Consider the following 20,558-nt stretch of genomic DNA (forward strand, 5'->3'; position numbering starts at 1 on the left):
TCAGCCATTACCTGACTGAATGGCAGACGGGTGGGTTCACAAGGCCAGTCAGCCTCTCTGGATCACATTTCCAACACTCTAAATGAATTCTAACCTGATACTTCAATCAACCAATGGACTCAGCGCTAAGTTCAACAATTTCAGATAATGAGCAAATCTGGAATTTTCTGTCTTTTGTTTCCAGACTTCTAGCATTCAATGATTTTGCTTTTGACGCTCAGATGCAGTGCCCTGCTTAGAACATCGAACAGCACAGCACGGAAACAGTTCCTTCAGCCCATAATGTCTGTGCCAAACATGATGTCAAGTTAAACAAATCTCCTCTGCCTGCATGTGATCCATATCCGTCCATCCCCTGCAAATCCATGTGTCCATCCAGAAGCCTGTTAAATGCCACTGTCGTATCAGACTCCACCGCCCTCCAGGGACCCAACACTCTCTTTGTAAAATACTTGCACTGAACATCTCCATTAAACTTTGCTCCTCTCACCTCAAGCTATTCTCTTTAGTCTTTGACAATTCCACCTTGGAAAAGAAGCTTTTGACTGTCTACCCTATCTATGCATCATAGATAATTTTTTTCTATCAGGTTTCCCCTCAAACTCCGATGCTTCAAATAAAGCAATCCAAGTTTGTCCAAGCTCTCCTCATAGCTAATCCTCTCTAATCCAGCCAGCATTCTGGTAAATCTCTTCTGCAACCTCTCCAAATCCTTCCTGTAATGGGGGGGGGACCAGAATTGCACACAATACCCCACGTGCGGCCTGAGGTAAAGGTGGAAAGGTCATAAGGTCACAAGGAATAGAAGTAGAATTTGGCCATTCGGTCCATCAAGTCTACTCCGCCATTCAATCATGGCTGATCTATCTCTCCCTCCTCACCCCATTCTCCTCATAACCTCTGACACTTGTACTAATCAAGAAAGAAACACCATGGGGAAATGTGATGGTAAGAATAAATACCGTGTCTCTTGAGGGCTTTTCTGCTACTTCAGGAGGGTTTTCATTGATGATTGGCTTCTTCTTCTTGCTGGGCTTTTCTGGTGGTGAATCAGGTGGAATGGGTTTAGTTTTTGCCTTTGGTGTGGTGGTAGTTTTTGTTATTTTAGACACATGTTGTTGCTCCTGTCGTGGCTCCTCTTGTCTCTCGCTCAGTATTTGCCGCTGTTGTTGCTGACTGATGGACAGGGCCTGAGAAGTCATCTGCTGGGCCTGGGGACATAACATTGGTGTGTATTATTCAACATCTGGAGTTAACAGGTAAATTCTCCCAATGTAGCAAATGAAATAATTAAAAAATATATTTTATATATTATATAATATAAATGAGATTTTTAAAAAGAGAGTGGAATTGGATAACAAGGTCACCCACACCAGACTCCCGTTTGTTGACTATAGCTGTGCCTTCAGACTATAGCTAATTCCAACCAAACTCATCTCCAAAATCCTGGCCCAAGGAGTCAGCACTCCTCTCTGTCACTGGATCCTCGATTTCCTGACCACAATCAGTGAGGAGAGGTGACAAAACATATTCAATAATTCTCACCACCGGTGCTCTGCAAGGATACATTCTCAGCCCTTAACTATACTCCCTGCAGACTCGGTACTGCTCTCCCTCCATGTACAAGTTTGCAGGTGACACTACTGTGGTGGACTGGATCTCAAACAACGATGAACCAGAGTACAGGAAGGAGATAGCGAGTTTAATAACATGATATCAAGACAACCACCCCTCCCTCAATGTCAGCAAATCAAAGGAGCTAGTTATCGACTTCAGGAAACAGGGTGGAGGACAAACCCCAATCAGCATCAATGGTGCTTATGGGGAGATAAATGAGAGCTCCAAGTTTCTAGGTGTAAACATTGTCAACAATCTGAACTGGTCTAACCTCATTGGTGCTAAAGCACAAGAAAGTAGATCAACACCTATACTTCTTCAAAAAACTGAGAATATCTAGCCTGTCTGCAATAACTCATACTGTCTGCAATAACTCATACCAATTTCCACTGATGCACTGCAGAAAGCACCCAGTGGGATGCAACACAGCTTGGTACAGAGCAGCATCTGAGTTGTGCATGTTGCCCAGTCCATCACACAGACTCACAGACTGCCCTTCCCACCACTGACTATGCACACTACACGCCAAAGATACTAGAGGAGCAAGATGAATCACTCAGTCGAAATCGCGTATTCTGAAGTGTAGTACGCAAAGGAGCGTAACGTCCGCCATTTTAGTAAGCAAAACCCGCCATGCCTCTCATAGTGTAATCAGTGTTTTGGGGGAACAGTATGTGTGATGATACTATAAAAATGCAGAATATATCTCATCTATCAATTCACAGACTTTTGCTATTTTTCTTTTTAAATGTTTCTGCAAATGGCGCCATGACATACTACGGTTTTTAGGGTCGAGTGGTCAATCTCACTCTGCTCTATCTTTGCTTCACGCTGCCTCGGGAAAACAGCCAACTTTATCAAGGCCCACTTACACCCTGCTTCTCCCCTCTTCCATTGGGCAGAAGGTTCAAAAGCTTGAAATCATGTACCATCAATTCAAGTACCGCTTCTTTTCTGCTGCTATCAGACTAATAATCGGACCTCTCAAATGTTAAGGATGTATTACTGATCTTCCAATCTATCTTATTACAGCTCCTGCACGTTTTGTCTGCACTTTGTAGCCCGAACAAAATATTCAACACTTTTGTGTTTATCTTCAATTCAAACCAGCATCTGCAGTTCTTTCCCACACACTTTGTTTCCTTTCTCTTTTTGCACTACCTGTTGTACTTGTGCATAGTTCATTGTACTCATGTATGGTATGATTTGCCTGGATAGCTCACTAAACAAAGTTTCACACTATATCTTGGTAAACCTTACAGTAGCAAACCAATTAATTGAACAATGGCTATTCTCAGGATAATGTGAATTCCCTGGAAAAGCTCTAAATGTAAACACTGCTCACCACATAATGTCATTGAATCTGATGCAGAAACTGCACCAAACACAAGTGTAAGGCACTAGGAATTACCTGGTGGAATCTCTTGGCTGTCATTATTATCTCTTCACGCAAGATAGTCCATTTTCAATTACATAGTGCTGAAAATTTCTGGACCAGTGTAGCAGCCCACAGGAAGTACTCCACCATTTATTGCTTAAATAAGGAGAAATTGCTTTGCCCAATGGAATGTGATTCGTTGCAAATCTCCACACCAAAGGGACCTAACTTCTCAATTGTTGAGTATCTTTGGGCCTGAGTGAGATGATACTTTGGATGCAAGGTCAGGTCAGGAAATTGGAAATGATGTGAAGATTCATCTCAATGAATGGCATTGCAGGTTGAAAAGGTCATGAGGTCATGAGATAGGAGCAGAAATAGGCCATTTGGCCCATCAAGTCTACTCCTCCACTCAATCATAGCTGATCTATCTCTCCCTCCTAACTTCATTCTCCTGCCTTCTCCCCATAACCCCTGACACCCGTACAAATCAAGGGTCATGTGACCTGCTCCTTCAAACTCTTAAACTCACACCTTTCAGATTTAAATAAGTCAGTGTCACGCCAAAGACAGCCTTTACTGAGTGATTTGGGCACTGAGTGACTTGGGCAGACTTGGGCAAACAAGATAGCCCTTACTTGGAGAAGTTTGCTCAGCTTTGATCTCGCAGTTGATACAGATGATTTGTGTGGCCAACAATCTAACACATTACATGCTGTGCAACTGCGGACCTTTCACCGTCCGGCGCGGCCTGAAATAGGCCGCGGGATTTTCTCCGCCCGGCGGGGGCTTCAATGTCGGGAGCCCCGACCGCCCCGACGTGGCAACTTCAACAGCCTGACCGCGGGAGAAGATGGCAGGGGAAGAGAAAAGACATTCTGGCCTTCCATCGCAGTGAGGAGGTGACTGTGATGGATTTCATTTTTTTTTGTTTTGTGTTGGTTTGTGATTGTGTGTGTTATTGCTTATTTTTATTGCTCTTATTGTTGGACTGTGGGTAGCGGAATTTGGTCCAAAAGACTTGTTTTTTTGGATGACAATAAAGGTTATTCTGATTCTGATTCTGATTCTATGTGTAATATGTACACTCACCAGCAGAAGGGCCTGTTGGTTCATTAATCTTTCCTGCTCTTCTGAAAGTTGAGAGGAGTTGTATTGGTTTGCAGGCTGTGAAAACTGAGACCTTGGATAATGGGATGTCGGGTGCATGGGCTGCATCTGAGGCATGCTGGCCTGTGGAATCATCATTACTGTGGGGAAAGACACAGAACAACAGATGATCAAATCCATGGAAAATACTTCATAAACCTCAGAGAGCTGCCTTGTTGATTCAGCACCAGGGTCTCTACAAAATCACTGATCTCCCTACTTATGATGCTTTGAATGACATTTACAACCAAGGTGATCTGCCTACGCACTGGTGGGTAAGGCAAAGCAGCGCCTTTACCACCTTAGACAGCTGAGGAAATTCAGAGTGTCTCCGAGGATCCTTCATTGCTTCTACTCTGGGGCTGTAGAGAGCATCCTGTCCGGCAACATTACAGTCTGGTTTGGGAACAGCTCTGCCCAGGACAGGATGGCCCTGCAGAGAGTAGTGCAATCGGCAGAACGCACCATGGGAACTACACTCGTCCCCCTGCAGGACCTATACATCAGGAGGTGCAGATCCAGAGCAAGCAAGATTATGAGGGACCCCTGCCACCCCAGCAACGGACTGTTCCAGATGCTACGGTCAGGCAAGTGCCTCCGCTGTCACGCTGTGAAAACGGAGAGGATGAGACGGAGTTTCTTCCCACAGGCCATCAGGACTGTTAACTTTTATAACTCCAGGACTAAATTTTGTCTTCTCTATATTAACTTTATTAACTTTATTTATATGCTGTAACTGTAATTCTTTTTTGTGCACAATCCGCAGGCATTGCCACTTTCATTTCACTGCACATCGTGTATGTGTATGTGACAAATAAACTTGACTTGACTTGACATTCCATATGCACCTCCAAGTTACAACCTCTCATGTCTGAAAGATATTGCGAAGGTTTGCACTGCGTTCAGCAGCATGGGCATTCCAGGGCAGACTTTTTCATGGATAGGGATTGCCAAATTAAGGTCAGATCAAGATTATGCAATGGCCATCTTTGTGCAATGCTCTTTCCAACATAACCTCAGACACTTATCCAGTGAAAAGCAAATGCAAAAATCACACTGAGAGTTTCAGAGACTGATTCCTCCGTCAGGAGACACGGGACACTGCAGACGTTGGAATGTGGAGCAAAAAACAAATTGCTGGAGGAACTCAGTGCATCAGGCAGCATCTGTTGAGGCATTTCAGTTTGAGACCCTCCATCAAGCTGGAGGGGGGAGTGTATGCTTATTAATGGCTTCTACGTTAGACCATTCAGATTCTCTGGCTGGCTGCTTTACCATCCAGTCATCGACCTGCATTTCCATTTTTAACTTCCTTGGTGCTATAACCTATCCAACACTAGCGTAGTTCCAACTGCTTCCTGGCAACTACTGACTGTTGTGGAGGGAACGTTAGCTTTCCACCACACGTTGTGGGAAAATGTACATCCTGATTTCTCTCAGCTCTGATTTTAACCCCATGTTTTGTTTTCCCCATCAGAAAAGACAGCTTGCTGTCCCTATCCCTTGCAATACCAACCAGATCAGATCACTTACAATCTTCCATAATCAAGGACATTGATCTTTGGTTCAGGCACCAGGGATTAACCAGTCATATACAGTTCTTGATCTGAGAAACCTCATGGAATTGAATTGTGCTTTCCAGAGACATTGTATAGAGGAGAATCAAAATTTTAGTTTTTGAAACAAAATTTAGTGATATCTTGTTCAACACTTGTACACTTCTTAAACACTTAATTTTGCCCCGGCTGCCTCAGACAAATGTTACATCCCATGATTGCATTGTCAGGGCCATGTGCATGTAATTTTGATTTGTGTTTACTGGTGTGACTCTTCGTATATCTCTGGCTCACAGTAAACTCAAGCTTCCTGCCTCTTATATTGGAAAAGCAAGCACTGACTTTGGACAGTGATGTGGCTGCTTTCACTGCAGTCGGACTGTAGATATCAGGAAGCGTGCCGGAACAATATTGCAAGAGTAATTGCAAGAACATTGTAGTGCTGATGGAGTAGACGGGGACCAGCCTGGCTATAATTGCTGGGAAGAGATAAAGCTGAGAGAATGCCGTTACCTGGCATTGGTGTTTCCATTGGCTGCATCATTGGAACTGGTTGCATTGCAGCCATTTGTGGCATTGCATGCATTGGTTGCATTGCAGGCATTTGTGGCATTGCATGCATTGGTTGCATTGCAGGCATTACTGCACCCATGAGTTGGGTCTGATACGCAGGTACGGTCGCCATTTGTGGCATCTGAGGCATCATTGGGATACCTGAACAAGAAAGAAAAAGAGATTGCTAGTCTACCAGGTACAGCAATCTACATTCCTCAAATCCCATGTATCACCCTATGCAGAGTCAAAGGGTTTCATCCTTACACAGTCGTAGGGAAGCTATTGGAGAGGATTCTTGTACAGTAGATGGGATTTACTTGCACTTAGAAAATAATGGAATTATTTGGGATAGTTTGGCTTTATGCGCATCATGTTATGTTTCATGAACTTGAATGAATTTTTTGAGGAAGTGACGAAGTTGATCAAATCGGGCAAGGCTGTGGGTGTTGACTTTAGTCAGGCAGGTTCAGAAACATGGGACTTAGTAGATTGGATTCAAAATTGACTTGGCCATTGAGGGTGGTGGTGGCGGGGTGTTTCTTTGTCTGGAGGTTTGGGACTAGTGCTGATCCAAAGGGACAAACTGTACAAACCCAACAAACGCGTACGTCTTTGGAAAGTGGGAGGAAACCGGAGCACTGGAGAAAACCCACGCGGTCACAGGGAGAATGTACAAACTCTGTACAGACAGCACCTGTAGTCAGGATCGGACCTGGGTCTCTAGCACTGTAAGGCAGCTACTCTCCCTCCGCACCACTGTGACACCCCTGTGAGGCATGATCCTGGGGAAGGTGAGAGTCCTGGGGCTGTTAAATTATTGCATCGGGTCAGTGCGAGCCTGGAACTTCAGGCATGCATGCATCTCGCAGTTTGCCTGCCGACTAGATTGCTCTCTGAAAAATGTGGGCAGGAGAGTGAATGATAAGTATACATTCAATCCCAGAGATTTCACATTGACAGTCAGGGCTGCACTGAGTGAAAGGCCGAGGGTGTACGTACCCATTGAGTAGCTGGGGACCATCGGTACACCTGTGAACAAAGAGAAATAATTGACAACTGTACTCAAGAGGAAGCAGAGGACACTGACAGTTAAATCCGCCCACAGTTCACCTCCCGCACACTCACACTCACACCCTCACACACTCACCCGTCTCCCACACAGCCTACTCCACGACCTAGGCTGAGGCCAGAGTTCCTCACTCATTCCTCCAGCTCACAATCTACTTCTTCCATTCCTCATACACACAAGCTCAACCCCAGCTCACGTTGACCCCAGCTCACACTCACTGATCCCAAACCCAGCTCACACTCTCCCTGAACCCGAGCTCACACTCACTTACCCTGACCCCCAGCTCACACTCATTCACCCCAAACCACATCTCACACCCACTTATCCTGAACTCCAACGCACACCCATTTGTCCTGAACCCCAGCTCACACCCACTCATCCCAAACCCCAGCTCTCACTCCAGCTCACACTCATTATGATCCCCAGCTCTCGGTCATTCTCACCCTAGCTCACACTCACTCACCCTGCCCCTAGCTCACTCTCACTCACCCTGACCCCCAGCTCACACTCACTCACTCCACCCCTAGCTCACACGTACCCTGACCCCATTCACAGTCACACTCCCAGACCCCCAACTCACACTTACTCTGACACTCACTTTGCCTGACCTGCACAAACTCATTTACCCGGACCCCAGCTCACACTAACACCTCAACCCTGAGCTCACACTCAATTATCCTTACTCCCTGCTCACAACCATCCTCATGCCAAGCTCACACCAACTTATCTTCATCTGTGACTCACACTCAGCCACGCTCAATTGCAACCTCCCCATATATCTCCCAGATTGCTGATGTCATTCTCATTCCCTAATAGTCATTTATCACACACTCCGCACACAAACCAGTGCAGCCACACGAGCAGCCCTCCATGCCCATCACTGACCTGTGGTCATGTACGCTCCGCTCTGTGTCGGGCCTATTCCCCCTCGTCCTTTCATCCGCCTGTTCAGAGCAGCGGTTTGCTGCATTTCCTGCAAGTGTATCCAAAAAACCTGTCAGAACGCAATGGCACCTCCCGCACACTCACACCCTCACACTCTCAACCTCCAACACTCACACCCTCAACCACACCCTCAACCTCCAACACTCACACCCTCCACCAATTGATCACGGCACCTTCCTAACACCCTCCTCTCTGACACCCGACATCCTCACACTCTCCTCCTTCACACTCTCACCCTCCAACACTCGGTCACAGCACCTCCCTCACACCCACTCCCTCTAACACTCAATCGCCTCTCTCATCAACACTCACCCTCCAACACTCTCTCTCCTCTCACCCTCCAACACTCTCTCTCCTCTCACCCTCCAACACTCTCTCTCCTCTCACTCCCTCCAACACTCTCTCTCCTCTCTCACCCTCCAACACTCTCTCTCCTCTCACTCCCTCCAACACTCTCTCTCCTCTCACTCCCTCCAACATTCTCTCTCCTCTCTCACCCTCCAACACTCTCTCTCCTCTCACCCTCCAACACTCTCTCCTCTCCCACCCTCCAACACTCTCTCTCCTCTCTCATCAACACTCACTCTCCGCTCTCACTCCCTCCAACACTCTCTCTCCTCTCTCATCAACACTCACTCTCCGCTCTCACTCCCTCCAACACTCACTCTCCTCTCTCATCAACACTCACTCTCCGCTCTCACTCCCTCCAACATTCTCCTCTCTCACCCTCCAACACTCTCTCTCCTCTCTCACCCTCCAACACTCTCTCTCCTCTCACTCCCTCCAACATTCTCTCTCCTCTCTCATCAACACTCACTCTCCCCTCTCACTCCCCCCAACACTCTCTCTCTCTCACCCTCCAACACTCTCTCCTCTCTCACCAACACTCTCTCTCCTCTCACCCTCCAACACTCTCTCCTCTCTCACACCCTCCAACACTCTCCACCCTCACACCTACTCCTTCATTTTTTACATTCTCCCTCACACCGACTTCCTCCAACATCCACTACACACATCACACGCACTATTACCACACACCCACTCACACTGCCACCATTCACCTTCCTTCTGCACACAACCGTCCTTCTGTGCACACACCCACGCACACTAGCGTATCTAGAAACACACACCACTTCTACACTTATTATTCACACTAACTCATTATGTGCACAATACCTCTCACACACACGCACACTTATGCACACGCACGTGTGCATATGCACATGCCTGCATACTCGCACACACAAACACACACAAATGTGTGCACACACACACATGCCTGCACTCACACACACATCCCCGCATACTCACACATGCACTCACACACACGCACTCACACACACGTACACACACACACATCCAGTACCCACTAGACCCCCCCCCCCTCAACCCCAGGTTAGTTTGTACCACCCATCTGCACCGTCTCAGGACCCTGCTCTCCCCACTTGCTCACATCACTCTACACTCACCCCTCCGCCGTGGGAGAACACTGGGTCAAACAGATTGTCCACGTAGTTTTCAAACCCCTGCGAAGTCTCTGATTTTGTTGACGAGCCTGTGGAGGAACAAGCATCAGTAGAATGGGCAGGGCACAAGCAGGGACAGTATAACCCCCCTCGAGCCCGAGCCTCACACGGGATGGGCAGTGAGCTCACCCTCACCAACGTGACCCACACTGAGAGAGGCAGAATTGTCACACCGTTAAATCTACAGTACATCTTTGGGTTACTTACAAGCATACATATAGGAATCACTGTCGTAGGACAACATGCTGGGCGGCAGGGCTGGTGCCTGTACATTGGGTGCTGGAGGAATCAGTTCATCACGGACGTCACGGCGTGACCTACTTCAACACAGATCGTAGTGCTCAGGAGTGACAACTGACAACTGACAACACAACAGAAAGTGCACAGCATGTTCTCAAAACACCCAACAGTGGTCACCCAGGGTAGGCCCATCAACCCAACACCCAAAGGCTCTGATCTCCACCCTAGGGTGGGAGGGGGGGGGGGGGGGGGGGGGGTTCAAAACCCAGTAATTGTTACCCCCACCCCGGGGAAGGACCAATGCCCAGAGATTCTTACCCCCACCCTGGGTAAGGTTCAATACCCAGAGATTCTGATCACCACCCTAGGGAGCTAATTATTGAGGTGTTTAAAATGGTAGTGCCCAGCTTTATGCAAATGGTTACTGAATGCAAAAATAAGAAGGCAATGCTAAATTATTAGCGACCACTCATCGCCTCAAATAGAGCATCGCTTTCAGTTCTGGGGCCTATACTTCAGGATGCTGATTAAAGGCTTTGGGCATCACCAGGAATGAACGTACAGAGCCAAGCGTTGCAGCACTATGGAGATGGAAAGGAACTTCAGGCTGAGCAGTTCTTTTATGGCCATCACCACAGACTCAATAGTCTGATAGCCTCCTCCTGAGCCCTAAATATTCCATAAATCTACCAACTTTCAATTAAATGAAGGGTTCGGGAAGGTGTGGGTATTATCCTTGGATTAGGGAAAGTGAAGGGAAAGGTAAAAGAGACTTGCAAAGTGACGAAAAATACTGACAAAGGAGGGAAGGAGGAATTGCTCCATTTGCTAGTGGCTCCATTAATTGGAGGGCATAGATTTAATAAACAAAATGTGATCAGCCATGATCACATTGAATGGTGGTGCTGGCTCGAAGGGCCGAATGGCCTACTCCTGCACCTATTGTCTATAAATAATTAACCAAAATACTAGAGCAAGAAGGAGAAATGTCATCACAAAGTGTGTTGCTGCAATATGGAATAAACATTAAGATAGGGGCATCATATTACACTGGAGCTTACAGTGGAACTATTGAACAGTTAGAATGAGTGAATATAACTGTAGCAGGCTGGTTTAAATAATTTCCAGGTTCAAGGATGTGGAGCTCCCTTAGATAGATTTTTCAATGGGTCCCAGGGAGATTGGCTTGAATTGTGCCGGTGCTGGCAATGATTCTGGAAACTAACAAGAAGAATGGACGAAGCAAATTAAATTTAGTTTAGAGATACAGCATGAAAACAGGCTCTTCGACCCACTGAGTCTACGCCGACCAGCAATCACCCATACATTAGTTCTATTCTACACACTAGGGACCATTTACAGAAGCCAATTAACCTACAAACCTGCACGTCTTTGGTATGTGGGAGGAAACCCGTGCATCCAGAGAAAACCCACACGGTCACGGGGAGAATGTGTAACCGCTGTACAAACAGCATCCATAGTCAGGATTGAACCCAGGTCTCTGCCGCAAGAAGGCAGCAACTCGACCAGTTCACCGCTGTGTCACCCCTAAGTGATGAGACGTTGGAGCTGCTGGTGTTGGTATGGATGAACCCTTCAGTGACAAGCCCTTAAGTGAGTACAAGGCAGGGGTTGGGGTTGGTTGGTGTGGGGTGCAAACTTCCTATGTGTGGTATGGATGGTTGCACTCTTAATGCCCTCCGGTATTTCCCCTCCTAGATAAGTAGATACCAGAGGCAAAAGAGCCAATTGTTCAAATCAGCCAATTCCATGAGACCTGTGCTTGCCGACTACTACAATTGGCTGACTGGCTCCGCGTTCACTGAACGAGCAGTGATGTAGAAACCAACAGCATTGAGTTACTTACGCATAGCAATCATTGTAGGTTGGATGGGATTCATAATTGCTGCCATTCTCTTGTGAATGGATGATGGAGGAAGATGTCTGGGCCAGGGGAACGTTCAGGTTTTCAGTTTCAGCAATGAGATCCATGACAAAGTCGCAGCCAAGCATGTCTCTCCACTCCGCTGCTGTGTGCAAGGACACCGTCCAACCTCTCTGCTCCTCCTCCTGGCCCCTGCAGAGACCAATAAGCAGGACATCCTGGTCAGTATCTTACCACATTCGACATTGGGCTTTGCCTATGGAACAGATGCACTACAATGCTGAGAACTATATTCCACACTCTGTACCTCCCCCTTTGCTCTAGTGTTCTTGAGCATGTCTTGATATTATTTATGTATGATATATCTGATGTTTGGATAGCACGTAAAACAAAGCTTTCCACGATACCTTGATACACATGACACTAATAAACGTAAACCTAAAAGACACCTTTGCCTAATAAAATTTTGTCAAAATAACAGCAGTGAGTGCAAGTATTAGATTCTTACGGGTCTTCAACCTGCAACATTAACTATTTCCTTTTACACAGATGCTGCCTGACCTGCTGAGTGTTTCCTGCATTTTCTGATTTAACTTCTGATTTCCAGCATTTGCAATTATACAATTTTGAAAAATCTATCCATTTCAGAAATTAAGGCTTTCACCAAGATTCCAAAGCAAACCAAACCATTGCTAACTGACACTACCAAATTACTTTAGACTTTAGAGATACAGTGCAGAAGCAGGCCCTTCGTCCCACCCAATCCGTGGTGACCAGCGATCACCCCGTACACTAACACTATCCTACACAATAGGGACAATTTACAATTTTACTGATGCCAAGTAACCTACAAACCTATACGTCTTTGGAATGTGAGAGGAAACTGGAGCACCTGGAGAAATCCCATGCTGTCACAGTGAGAAAGTACAAACTCCATGCAGTCAGCATCCAGAGTCAGGCATAAATCCGGTTCCCTGGTGCTTTAAGGCAGCAACTCTCCCGCTGCGCCAGTGTGTTGCCCAAATTACTCCTAGCACTCAATCAAAATCATTTCTTGATCCTTCAAACTCAATGCAACCAGAGTTGATGCAACCTGACCCCAGGGCCCTCCACCCGATATTGGGGCTCAGGGTTCCCCAGCAAACATGCATATTGCACAGATGCACACGTACGCACACTACATTAGTGCTTCATAATTATTGGATGTGCCTGTGGCCTGTAGGACTCCGGATGCATGTGGCCGTATCTGACATAATAATGTGCAGGAAAGAACTGCAGATGCTGGTTTAAACCGAAGATAGACACAAAAAGTTGGGAGTAATTCAGCGGGTCAGATAGCATCTCTGGAGAAAAGGAATAGGCGATGTTTGAAGAAGGGTCTTGACCTGAAACTTCACCTGACATTGTGCCTGGTACATCTGCACAGCAGACCCTCCAAGTCATCACTGGTCAGATGACTGTGATGAACTGTTGGGCACTATTGTCACAGTCTGTCCTGTTCACTCACCTGCCAGCCACGCCCACCACGTTAAGCCAACTCCCCTCACCTGTTCACTCACCTGCTCCAGATCACCAATCAAGCCAGCATATAAACCGTTCCTGCGCACACACTCTTTGCCAGATTGTTCTTAGCCCTCATGCAAGACTCTCCAGCATTCTCTCAGACTGATTTCCCGTTGCCGACCCTGCCTGCTCCGGACCTTCATGCTCTTCGTCGCCCTGGTGAACGCCTCAGTCTTCTGTCCTCGACCACGAGCAGGTAGAAATAAAGCTCTTTCTAAAACTATTTCCTTGGTTCCGTGTACTGCATTTGGGTCTACCTGCGGTCCGTTACAACTATCAAACATGTATGGTTTGCTTGACAAGCCTCACTTCTGATAGATTCACCAGGAGCCCAGAAACTACCGCCACTAGTCTGAGGCAACGCAGGATGTATCATTAACTTACGCTACATGGCCACTCCGACAGAGCCATGGTCACGTGTATGAATTGAAAATGCAATGTAGGTCATTGAAACACACATAAGACTTACACGAACAGTACAGCACAGGAACATGCCCTTCGCCCCAGTGTCTATGTCACGCTCACAAGTATGATGCCAAGCTAAACCATCTCCTCTACCTGCATGTGATCCATATCCCTCCATTCCCTGCACATCCATGTGCTATCCATGTGTTATCTAAAAGCCTCTTAAATGCCATTGGAGGTGCCTGCACTTTTTTAGTCAGAGAGTTGTGAATCTGTGGAATTCTCTGCCTCAGAGGGCAGTGGAGGCCAATTCTCTGAATACATTCAAGAGAGAGCTAGATAGAGCTCTTAAGGATAGCGGAGTCAAGGGGTATGGGGAGAAGGCAGGAACGGGGTACTGATTGAGAATGATCAGCCATGATCACATTGAATGGCGGTGCTGGCTCGAAGGGCCGAATGGCCTTCTCCTGCACCTATTTTCTATTGTCCTTTGCCACGTGTATCTGCTTCCACCACCATTTCTGGCTGTTCGTTCCAGGCACCCACCACCCTCTACACCTCTTTTATAAATTTTGCCCCAATCACATTAAAACTATGCCCTCTAGACTGACATTTCCACCGTGGGAAAATTGTTCTGTCTACCCTCTCCATGCCTCTCGCCTAGTCATAGTCATACAGCACAGAAATAAGCGCTTCAGCCCAACTATTACATGACGACCAAGGTGCCTGATTGAAGACCATGCCCGCATTCAGACCGTATCCCTTTAAACCTTTCCTATTGTGGGTCAAAGTCCAAATGTCTTTTAAATGATGGGTTGGTAGTCTGGGGATGGGTGGGGCCTGTTTCCATGCTGTATCTTTCAGTTCAATTCAAACAATCTAAACCCCACTGTGACAGTCTGCCTCACTGTTCGTAACTGCACTAAATTTGGTGGTGTCTGGAAACTTACTAACCAACCTATCAACATTTACATCCAAGACGTCTATATATATATCACAAATAGATCCCATCACCGATCCTTGCAAATCACCACTGGTCACTAACCCCCAGCAAGAGAGTAACATCCTTCCATCACTACCCTATGTCTTCTATGGGTAAGGTAGTTATGAATACAAAATACCAAGTTACCATGGATCCCATGCATCTTAATCCTTTCTTCTTATTAAACCATGATGGACTTTATTAAATTCACGTAGATAACATCCACTGCCCTACCCTATTCAATCAACTTTATTCCCTCCTCAAAAACTCAATCGTTAGTAATGCATGACCTGCCACAGACAAAGCAGCTTACATCCCAGCGGTATAAATATTGATTTATCGAACTTCAACCCTTGCTTTCCCTCTGTCTCCATCCTTCCCCCATCCTAGTTCCACAACTAGTTCTACTAAACCCCTCCTGTTTAAATATTACTGAATATGTGCTGGGTTGTCACCTTCCCCTCAGCTCGCAATGAACCATTTTATATTTCCTTATCACCATCTGCTTTGATCTCGTTTTCACACCTTACCCTTCCATATCTCTAGACTCCCTCTCTCCTGACTCAGTCTGAAGAAGGGTCTTGACCCGAAAGATCCGCCACTCATTCCTTCTCTCCAGAGATGCTGCCTGCCCCGTTGAGTTACTCCAGCATTTTGTGTCTATATCCGGTGTAAACTAACATCTGCAGCGCCTTCCTACACAGACAAAGCCATGCTGACTGTCCCTGATTATCCTATTCCCTTTCAAATGCGAGTAAATCCGATGCCAACATGTCACATAGTCTAAACAAGGCAAATGCAATGATTGTGATTTTATATTTTTAACTACAATATGCATTGAATCTTTGCAGGTGCACCTGCACTTGTATTTCTCAGTATTATGGAAAGCTGTGTTGGAATTATGTGAGCCAATGGGTATTTTAATACTGTGAGCTCTGTTTCTGCTGAGTGTATCATTGGTGCATGTGCCTGTGTTGGGAATGTCAGTATTTACTTTGTATGTTCTTTGTATATCTGACTGCACTGGTTGTATCTATATTGAGTGTCCCCACTACATGTCCACACTGTTCTCTCTGTCTTGGGCACGTCCACACACTAGGTACCTCATTCACATTTTCACGTACCGGGATTTTAAAATCCAGTTTCCAAGTTCTTCTCCTGTTGTCCAGGACTCCACCTCTGTTGCAAATGTTTCATCTAGTGAGAGAAAATGAAATTAACTCCACCAAAGATCTCAAACTGAACTCAAATTTTGAAACGACCGGGTGCAGGAGTGGCAATCTTGTGCTTAATGCTTCTTTAGACTTTTTTACTTTAGACTTTAGAGACAGAGGCCCTTCGGCCCACCGAGTCAGCACCAACCAACACTAGCACTATCCTACACACTAGGGACAATTTACAATTTTTATTTACCAAAGCCAATTAACCTACAACATGTACGTCTTTGGAGCGTGGGAGGAAAACCGGGCACCCGGAGAAAACCCACGCATTCACAGGAAGAACAGACAAACTCCGTACAGGCAGCACCTGCGGTCAGGATCAAACCTGGGACTCTGGCACTGTAAGGCAGCAACTCTACTGCTGCACCAGAGTGCCGTCTCTCTGGCAGGCTGCAGGAGTGTTTCACGTACATATGCAGAAGTGTGAAAGGGGGTTACATTTTTACACCAACTTTCACGTTTCAAAGCATTTTCGAGCCAATCAATAGGAAGAACAAATCAATAAAGAATACAAAATGCATTTGGAATCGTAGATTCTACTAATGTGCATCAAATGCCGATGTGAAGGGAATGTTAATCATTTGTTGGGCTCCAATTAAAATACTGATTTCTGTTCTGAGCCTTTCACTCGAGGAGGATGTCAATGTCAGGGAGAAACATTTAGACAGGTACATGGATAGGACAGGTTTAGAGGGATACGGGCCAAATACAGGCAGGTGGAACTAGTGTAGAGGGACATGTTGGTCGGCGTAGGCAAGTTTGGGCTGAAGGGCCCGTTTCCACACTGTATCTAAGACTATATGCGAAGGTTCAGCATGGAGCCACTGACAGGGTAACAAGTGATGAGCTGAAGGTAGACACAAAATGCTGGAGTAACTCAGCGGGTTATGATGAGCTGAGACAGTTAACAACTGGGGATGTATTTATTCACTAGCAAAAGGAAGGGATGTGGGACATTTTGAAGGATTTTAATCACATAAAATAGGATAGTTTGATTATAGTGTTATACATTTATATCGAGATATGGGGTATTTGTAAGTAAAATATTATCAGGGGAGTCCAATCAAAGTATGGTAACAAGTCTGTGCTTTTACACATATAGGTAGGAAAGAACTGCAGATGCAGGTTTAAATCAAACGTAGACACAAAATGCTGGAGTAACTCAGCGGGACCGGCAGCATCTCTGGAGAGAAGGAATGGGTGACGTTTTGGGTTGAGACCCTTCTTCAGACTGATGTCGGGGAAGTGGGCGGGACAGAGATAGAATGTAGTTGGAGACAGTAAGACTGGTGGGAGAACTGGGAAGAGGGAGGGGATGGAGAGAGAGGGAAAGCAAGGGCTATTTGAAGTTACAGGTCAATGTTCATACCACTGGTTTGTAAGCTACCCAAGCAAAATATTACGCTGGTTTGTAAGCTACCCAAGCACCTCATATTCCGCTTGGGTAGCTTACACCCCAGCAGTACGAACATTGACTTCTCTAGTTCCGCCCTGACATCAGTCTGAAGAAGGGTCTTACCCGAAACGTCACCCATTCCTTCTCTCCAGAGATGCTGCCTGTCCCACTGAGTTGCTCCAGCATTTTGTATCTATCTTATACGTAGGCATCCACAGAGACACAATGTTTCTGATATATTTTTGATATTTTCTATTTCTATTGGGTATTGTACTCTGGTAACTCAAGGACTTCTATCATAAAGAGTATGGTAGTAGAGAAGAGAATTACAAATGAACATTATTTTTAACCAAATAATTAACAAAATGCAATTTATTTCCAGCTGCGCCAATGATATAACTTCATGTAAATACCAGGGGAGACATGGACATCCAGCACCATCTGTCCTCGCCTGTGGTTGGCTGTCCACTCCAGTTGAGTGGGAGGGAAGGCCCTGTTTTGGATGCACTGCATGGCGCTGAGGGCTTTGTGTTGGCACACCGCCCTGTATTCTTCCATGATGAGATCAGACACGTACCTGTGTGAGATCAATGTCAAGTTGTCATTCTGCATTTCTGCGAAACACCTGCACAATCAGAAGACCATTACCCTTTTACCCATTTGTTTAAGGGAATTTACGCCAGGGGATTCACCAAGTTCCATCACCAGCAACAGTGGACAACACCAAACAATGTCAGGTGGGTGCAATGTGGATCACACATAGAATCAACCTCTTTTTACTTGAATCTTTAGACTTTAGGGATACAACTTGGGAAAAGGCCCTTCAGCCCACCGAACCTGCATGACCAGTGATCATCCCATGGACTACCACTATTCTACACACCAGTTACAATTTACAGAAACCTGTAAAGGGCCTGTTTCTATGCTGTATCTTTCAATCAATCAATCAATTACCCATTCACACTTTAGTTCTATGTTATCCCGATTTTGCATCCACTCCCTACTAGGGACAATTTACAGAGGCCAATTAACCTACTAGCACATACGTCTTTAGGATGTGGGAGGAAACCGAAGCACTGAGAGGAAAGCTACACGGTCACAGGGAGAACGTGCAAACTTCACACAGACAGCACCTGAGGTCAGGATGGAAGCCGGGTCTCTGGCGCTGCGAGGCAGCAGCTCTACCACTGTGCTGAGATGTAGGTCCTTTAAAGCTTGGGTGAAGGACTATACTGGCGAGAGAATACTGCCAGTCATTCATCCGATAACCTGGTTACTCTTTGTACGCTCCAGCACTCTCCACACACCACTCTCCCCCACGCCGGGTTCCTCACTTGAGCAGGGGCTTCTCGAGCCGGGGCGAGGGCCGCAGGCAGCTGAGACAGGTGGTCAACAGGAGGCAGGCTCTCCGCCACTCCTCCATGTCCCGATTCTTCCAGGTCTGGTTGGCCATCTGGCAGTAGATCTCATCCTGGAGCCTGGGATTGGATATTCCCTTCTGCACAATGAAATTCCCGAGGATGGTTTCCTTTCTGCTTTGGATGGACTCCTCTTGTTGAAACCGTAGAACCTAACAAAGCAAAAGAGAAAACTTCAAAAGTGTGCAGTATGCGCAGTATGTGGTACCGATGAGAGAGATGGACAGAGTCCAACATCTGCCATGCAGAGTGAGGAGGTAAGATGCTTACAGACATATAGGGAACATTACAAGTTTTTATCAGCGGGCACTGCTGCAGGCAATATATACTTATACCAAACCTAAAGGAGGCCATTAGTCCTTCAGTTTCATGCTGGTTCCAGTGAGCAATTTCATCAGTCCCATTCCCTCCTTTCCTTCTTTCATTCTTGCTCTGAAACTTAGTTCTCTTACCTCAATGCCCCTGATGCTATTAAACTATGTGAGGGTCTTTTTTGTTCCAGAGCTAATCAACCAGCCAGCACATCTTTGGAATGTGGGAGAAAACCAGAACACCTGGAGGAAAACCACGCGATCATAGGGAAAACGTGCAAACCTCACACGGTGGGCAGTGGATTTCAGGATTGAACCCGGGTCTCTGGTGCTGCAACCTATACCATTGCGACCCCCCTGTTAGTGGAGTTAGATTGGTCTGGTCACATCAAATGAGATCACGATAATGTCTGACTGTTGAACCATTTCAAATGGTGTCAAACAGATGTCAACAGACAGAATAACACCATTACGAAAAGGGAAAAGCAGGAATTTAACAGTGAATAGAGCGGGACTTGGTGTCAAACTCCGCGTAAAGCAAGACAGTTACAAACAATGAAAGCAACAATGCGCACTTGCTTCATCACAAGTAAAACACAGTAAAGAAAGGTTCTGTGCAGCTGGATGAAATCTGGGCCTGCCTTCCAAAATGAAGATCGGCGGTTGATATTTACCCAATGAAGGGTGAGGATTACAATAGTGAAGATTATCATCAAAGAGGAATGATCAGTGAAACATTTCCAAGCTTCAAACCATGAGCATGTCACTCAGGCCTTGGTCACTGTTCTGATATTCATCAAACCTCTGAGTGGAAACGATGTTAATCCAGAGTAAAGTGATTCTGCGCTTTTTGGCGGCACTTTCGTTCTCCCTACCACAATTTTCACTCTCCAAATGACATAACACTCAAGATTCACCTGCAGTGAGAGTTCCAACCTCGCTTGCTTGTGAGGTGACAGCTCTTAACTCTCCCAGACAATGCAGCTTTACTGCTCCTGTTTACCCTGAAACTGTGGAGTTTAAAGGGCCAACAATCAACTGTAGTGTTTTTTGTCTTCACTGAGAACCATGACCTCTTACATTTCAGACACAACCTCTTGCCCATGGAGCACAAAGTCATGGTCCCTCTCAGCTTCCTAGCCTCAGGAGCATCCCACGTTGCTGCTACTGATCGTCACCACAACTCAGAGTTTGCTGCTCGCTGCTGCATTTCAGCGTCACCCAGGCTCCATCCACAAAGTGCGGAAACCCAATTCCCGCTTCCGCCCGCAGGCGGAGTGGGTGCCAGGATTTGCCTGGATTGCAGGCTTTTATAAAGCGCAAACATTCACGGACCGCACTCA

The 20,558-nt window shown here is 46.2% G+C and overlaps 1 protein-coding gene across 1 annotated transcript in view; it reads right to left on the reverse strand.

Moving 5' to 3' along the window:
• Positions 1-20,558, reverse strand: part of myo15b (myosin XVB) — a 149,845-nt gene that overhangs the window by 56,625 nt on the left and 72,662 nt on the right. Inside the window, exons 30-41 of the mRNA XM_078401587.1 lie at positions 19,969-20,019; positions 18,821-19,056; positions 17,900-18,063; positions 15,995-16,067; positions 11,903-12,112; positions 10,003-10,112; positions 9,739-9,824; positions 8,210-8,297; positions 7,255-7,284; positions 6,214-6,414; positions 4,088-4,245; positions 963-1,211 (exon numbers count right to left, since the gene is read on the reverse strand). Coding sequence (XP_078257713.1) covers positions 963-1,211; positions 4,088-4,245; positions 6,214-6,414; positions 7,255-7,284; positions 8,210-8,297; positions 9,739-9,824; positions 10,003-10,112; positions 11,903-12,112; positions 15,995-16,067; positions 17,900-18,063; positions 18,821-19,056; positions 19,969-20,019 — 1,656 coding nt within the window. The remainder of the gene's footprint in view (positions 1-962; positions 1,212-4,087; positions 4,246-6,213; positions 6,415-7,254; positions 7,285-8,209; positions 8,298-9,738; positions 9,825-10,002; positions 10,113-11,902; positions 12,113-15,994; positions 16,068-17,899; positions 18,064-18,820; positions 19,057-19,968; positions 20,020-20,558) is intronic.

The sequence above is a fragment of the Rhinoraja longicauda genome, chromosome 6 (genome assembly GCF_053455715.1).
Source record: "Rhinoraja longicauda isolate Sanriku21f chromosome 6, sRhiLon1.1, whole genome shotgun sequence".
In the NCBI taxonomy this organism is placed as follows: domain Eukaryota; kingdom Metazoa; phylum Chordata; class Chondrichthyes; order Rajiformes; family Arhynchobatidae; genus Rhinoraja; species Rhinoraja longicauda.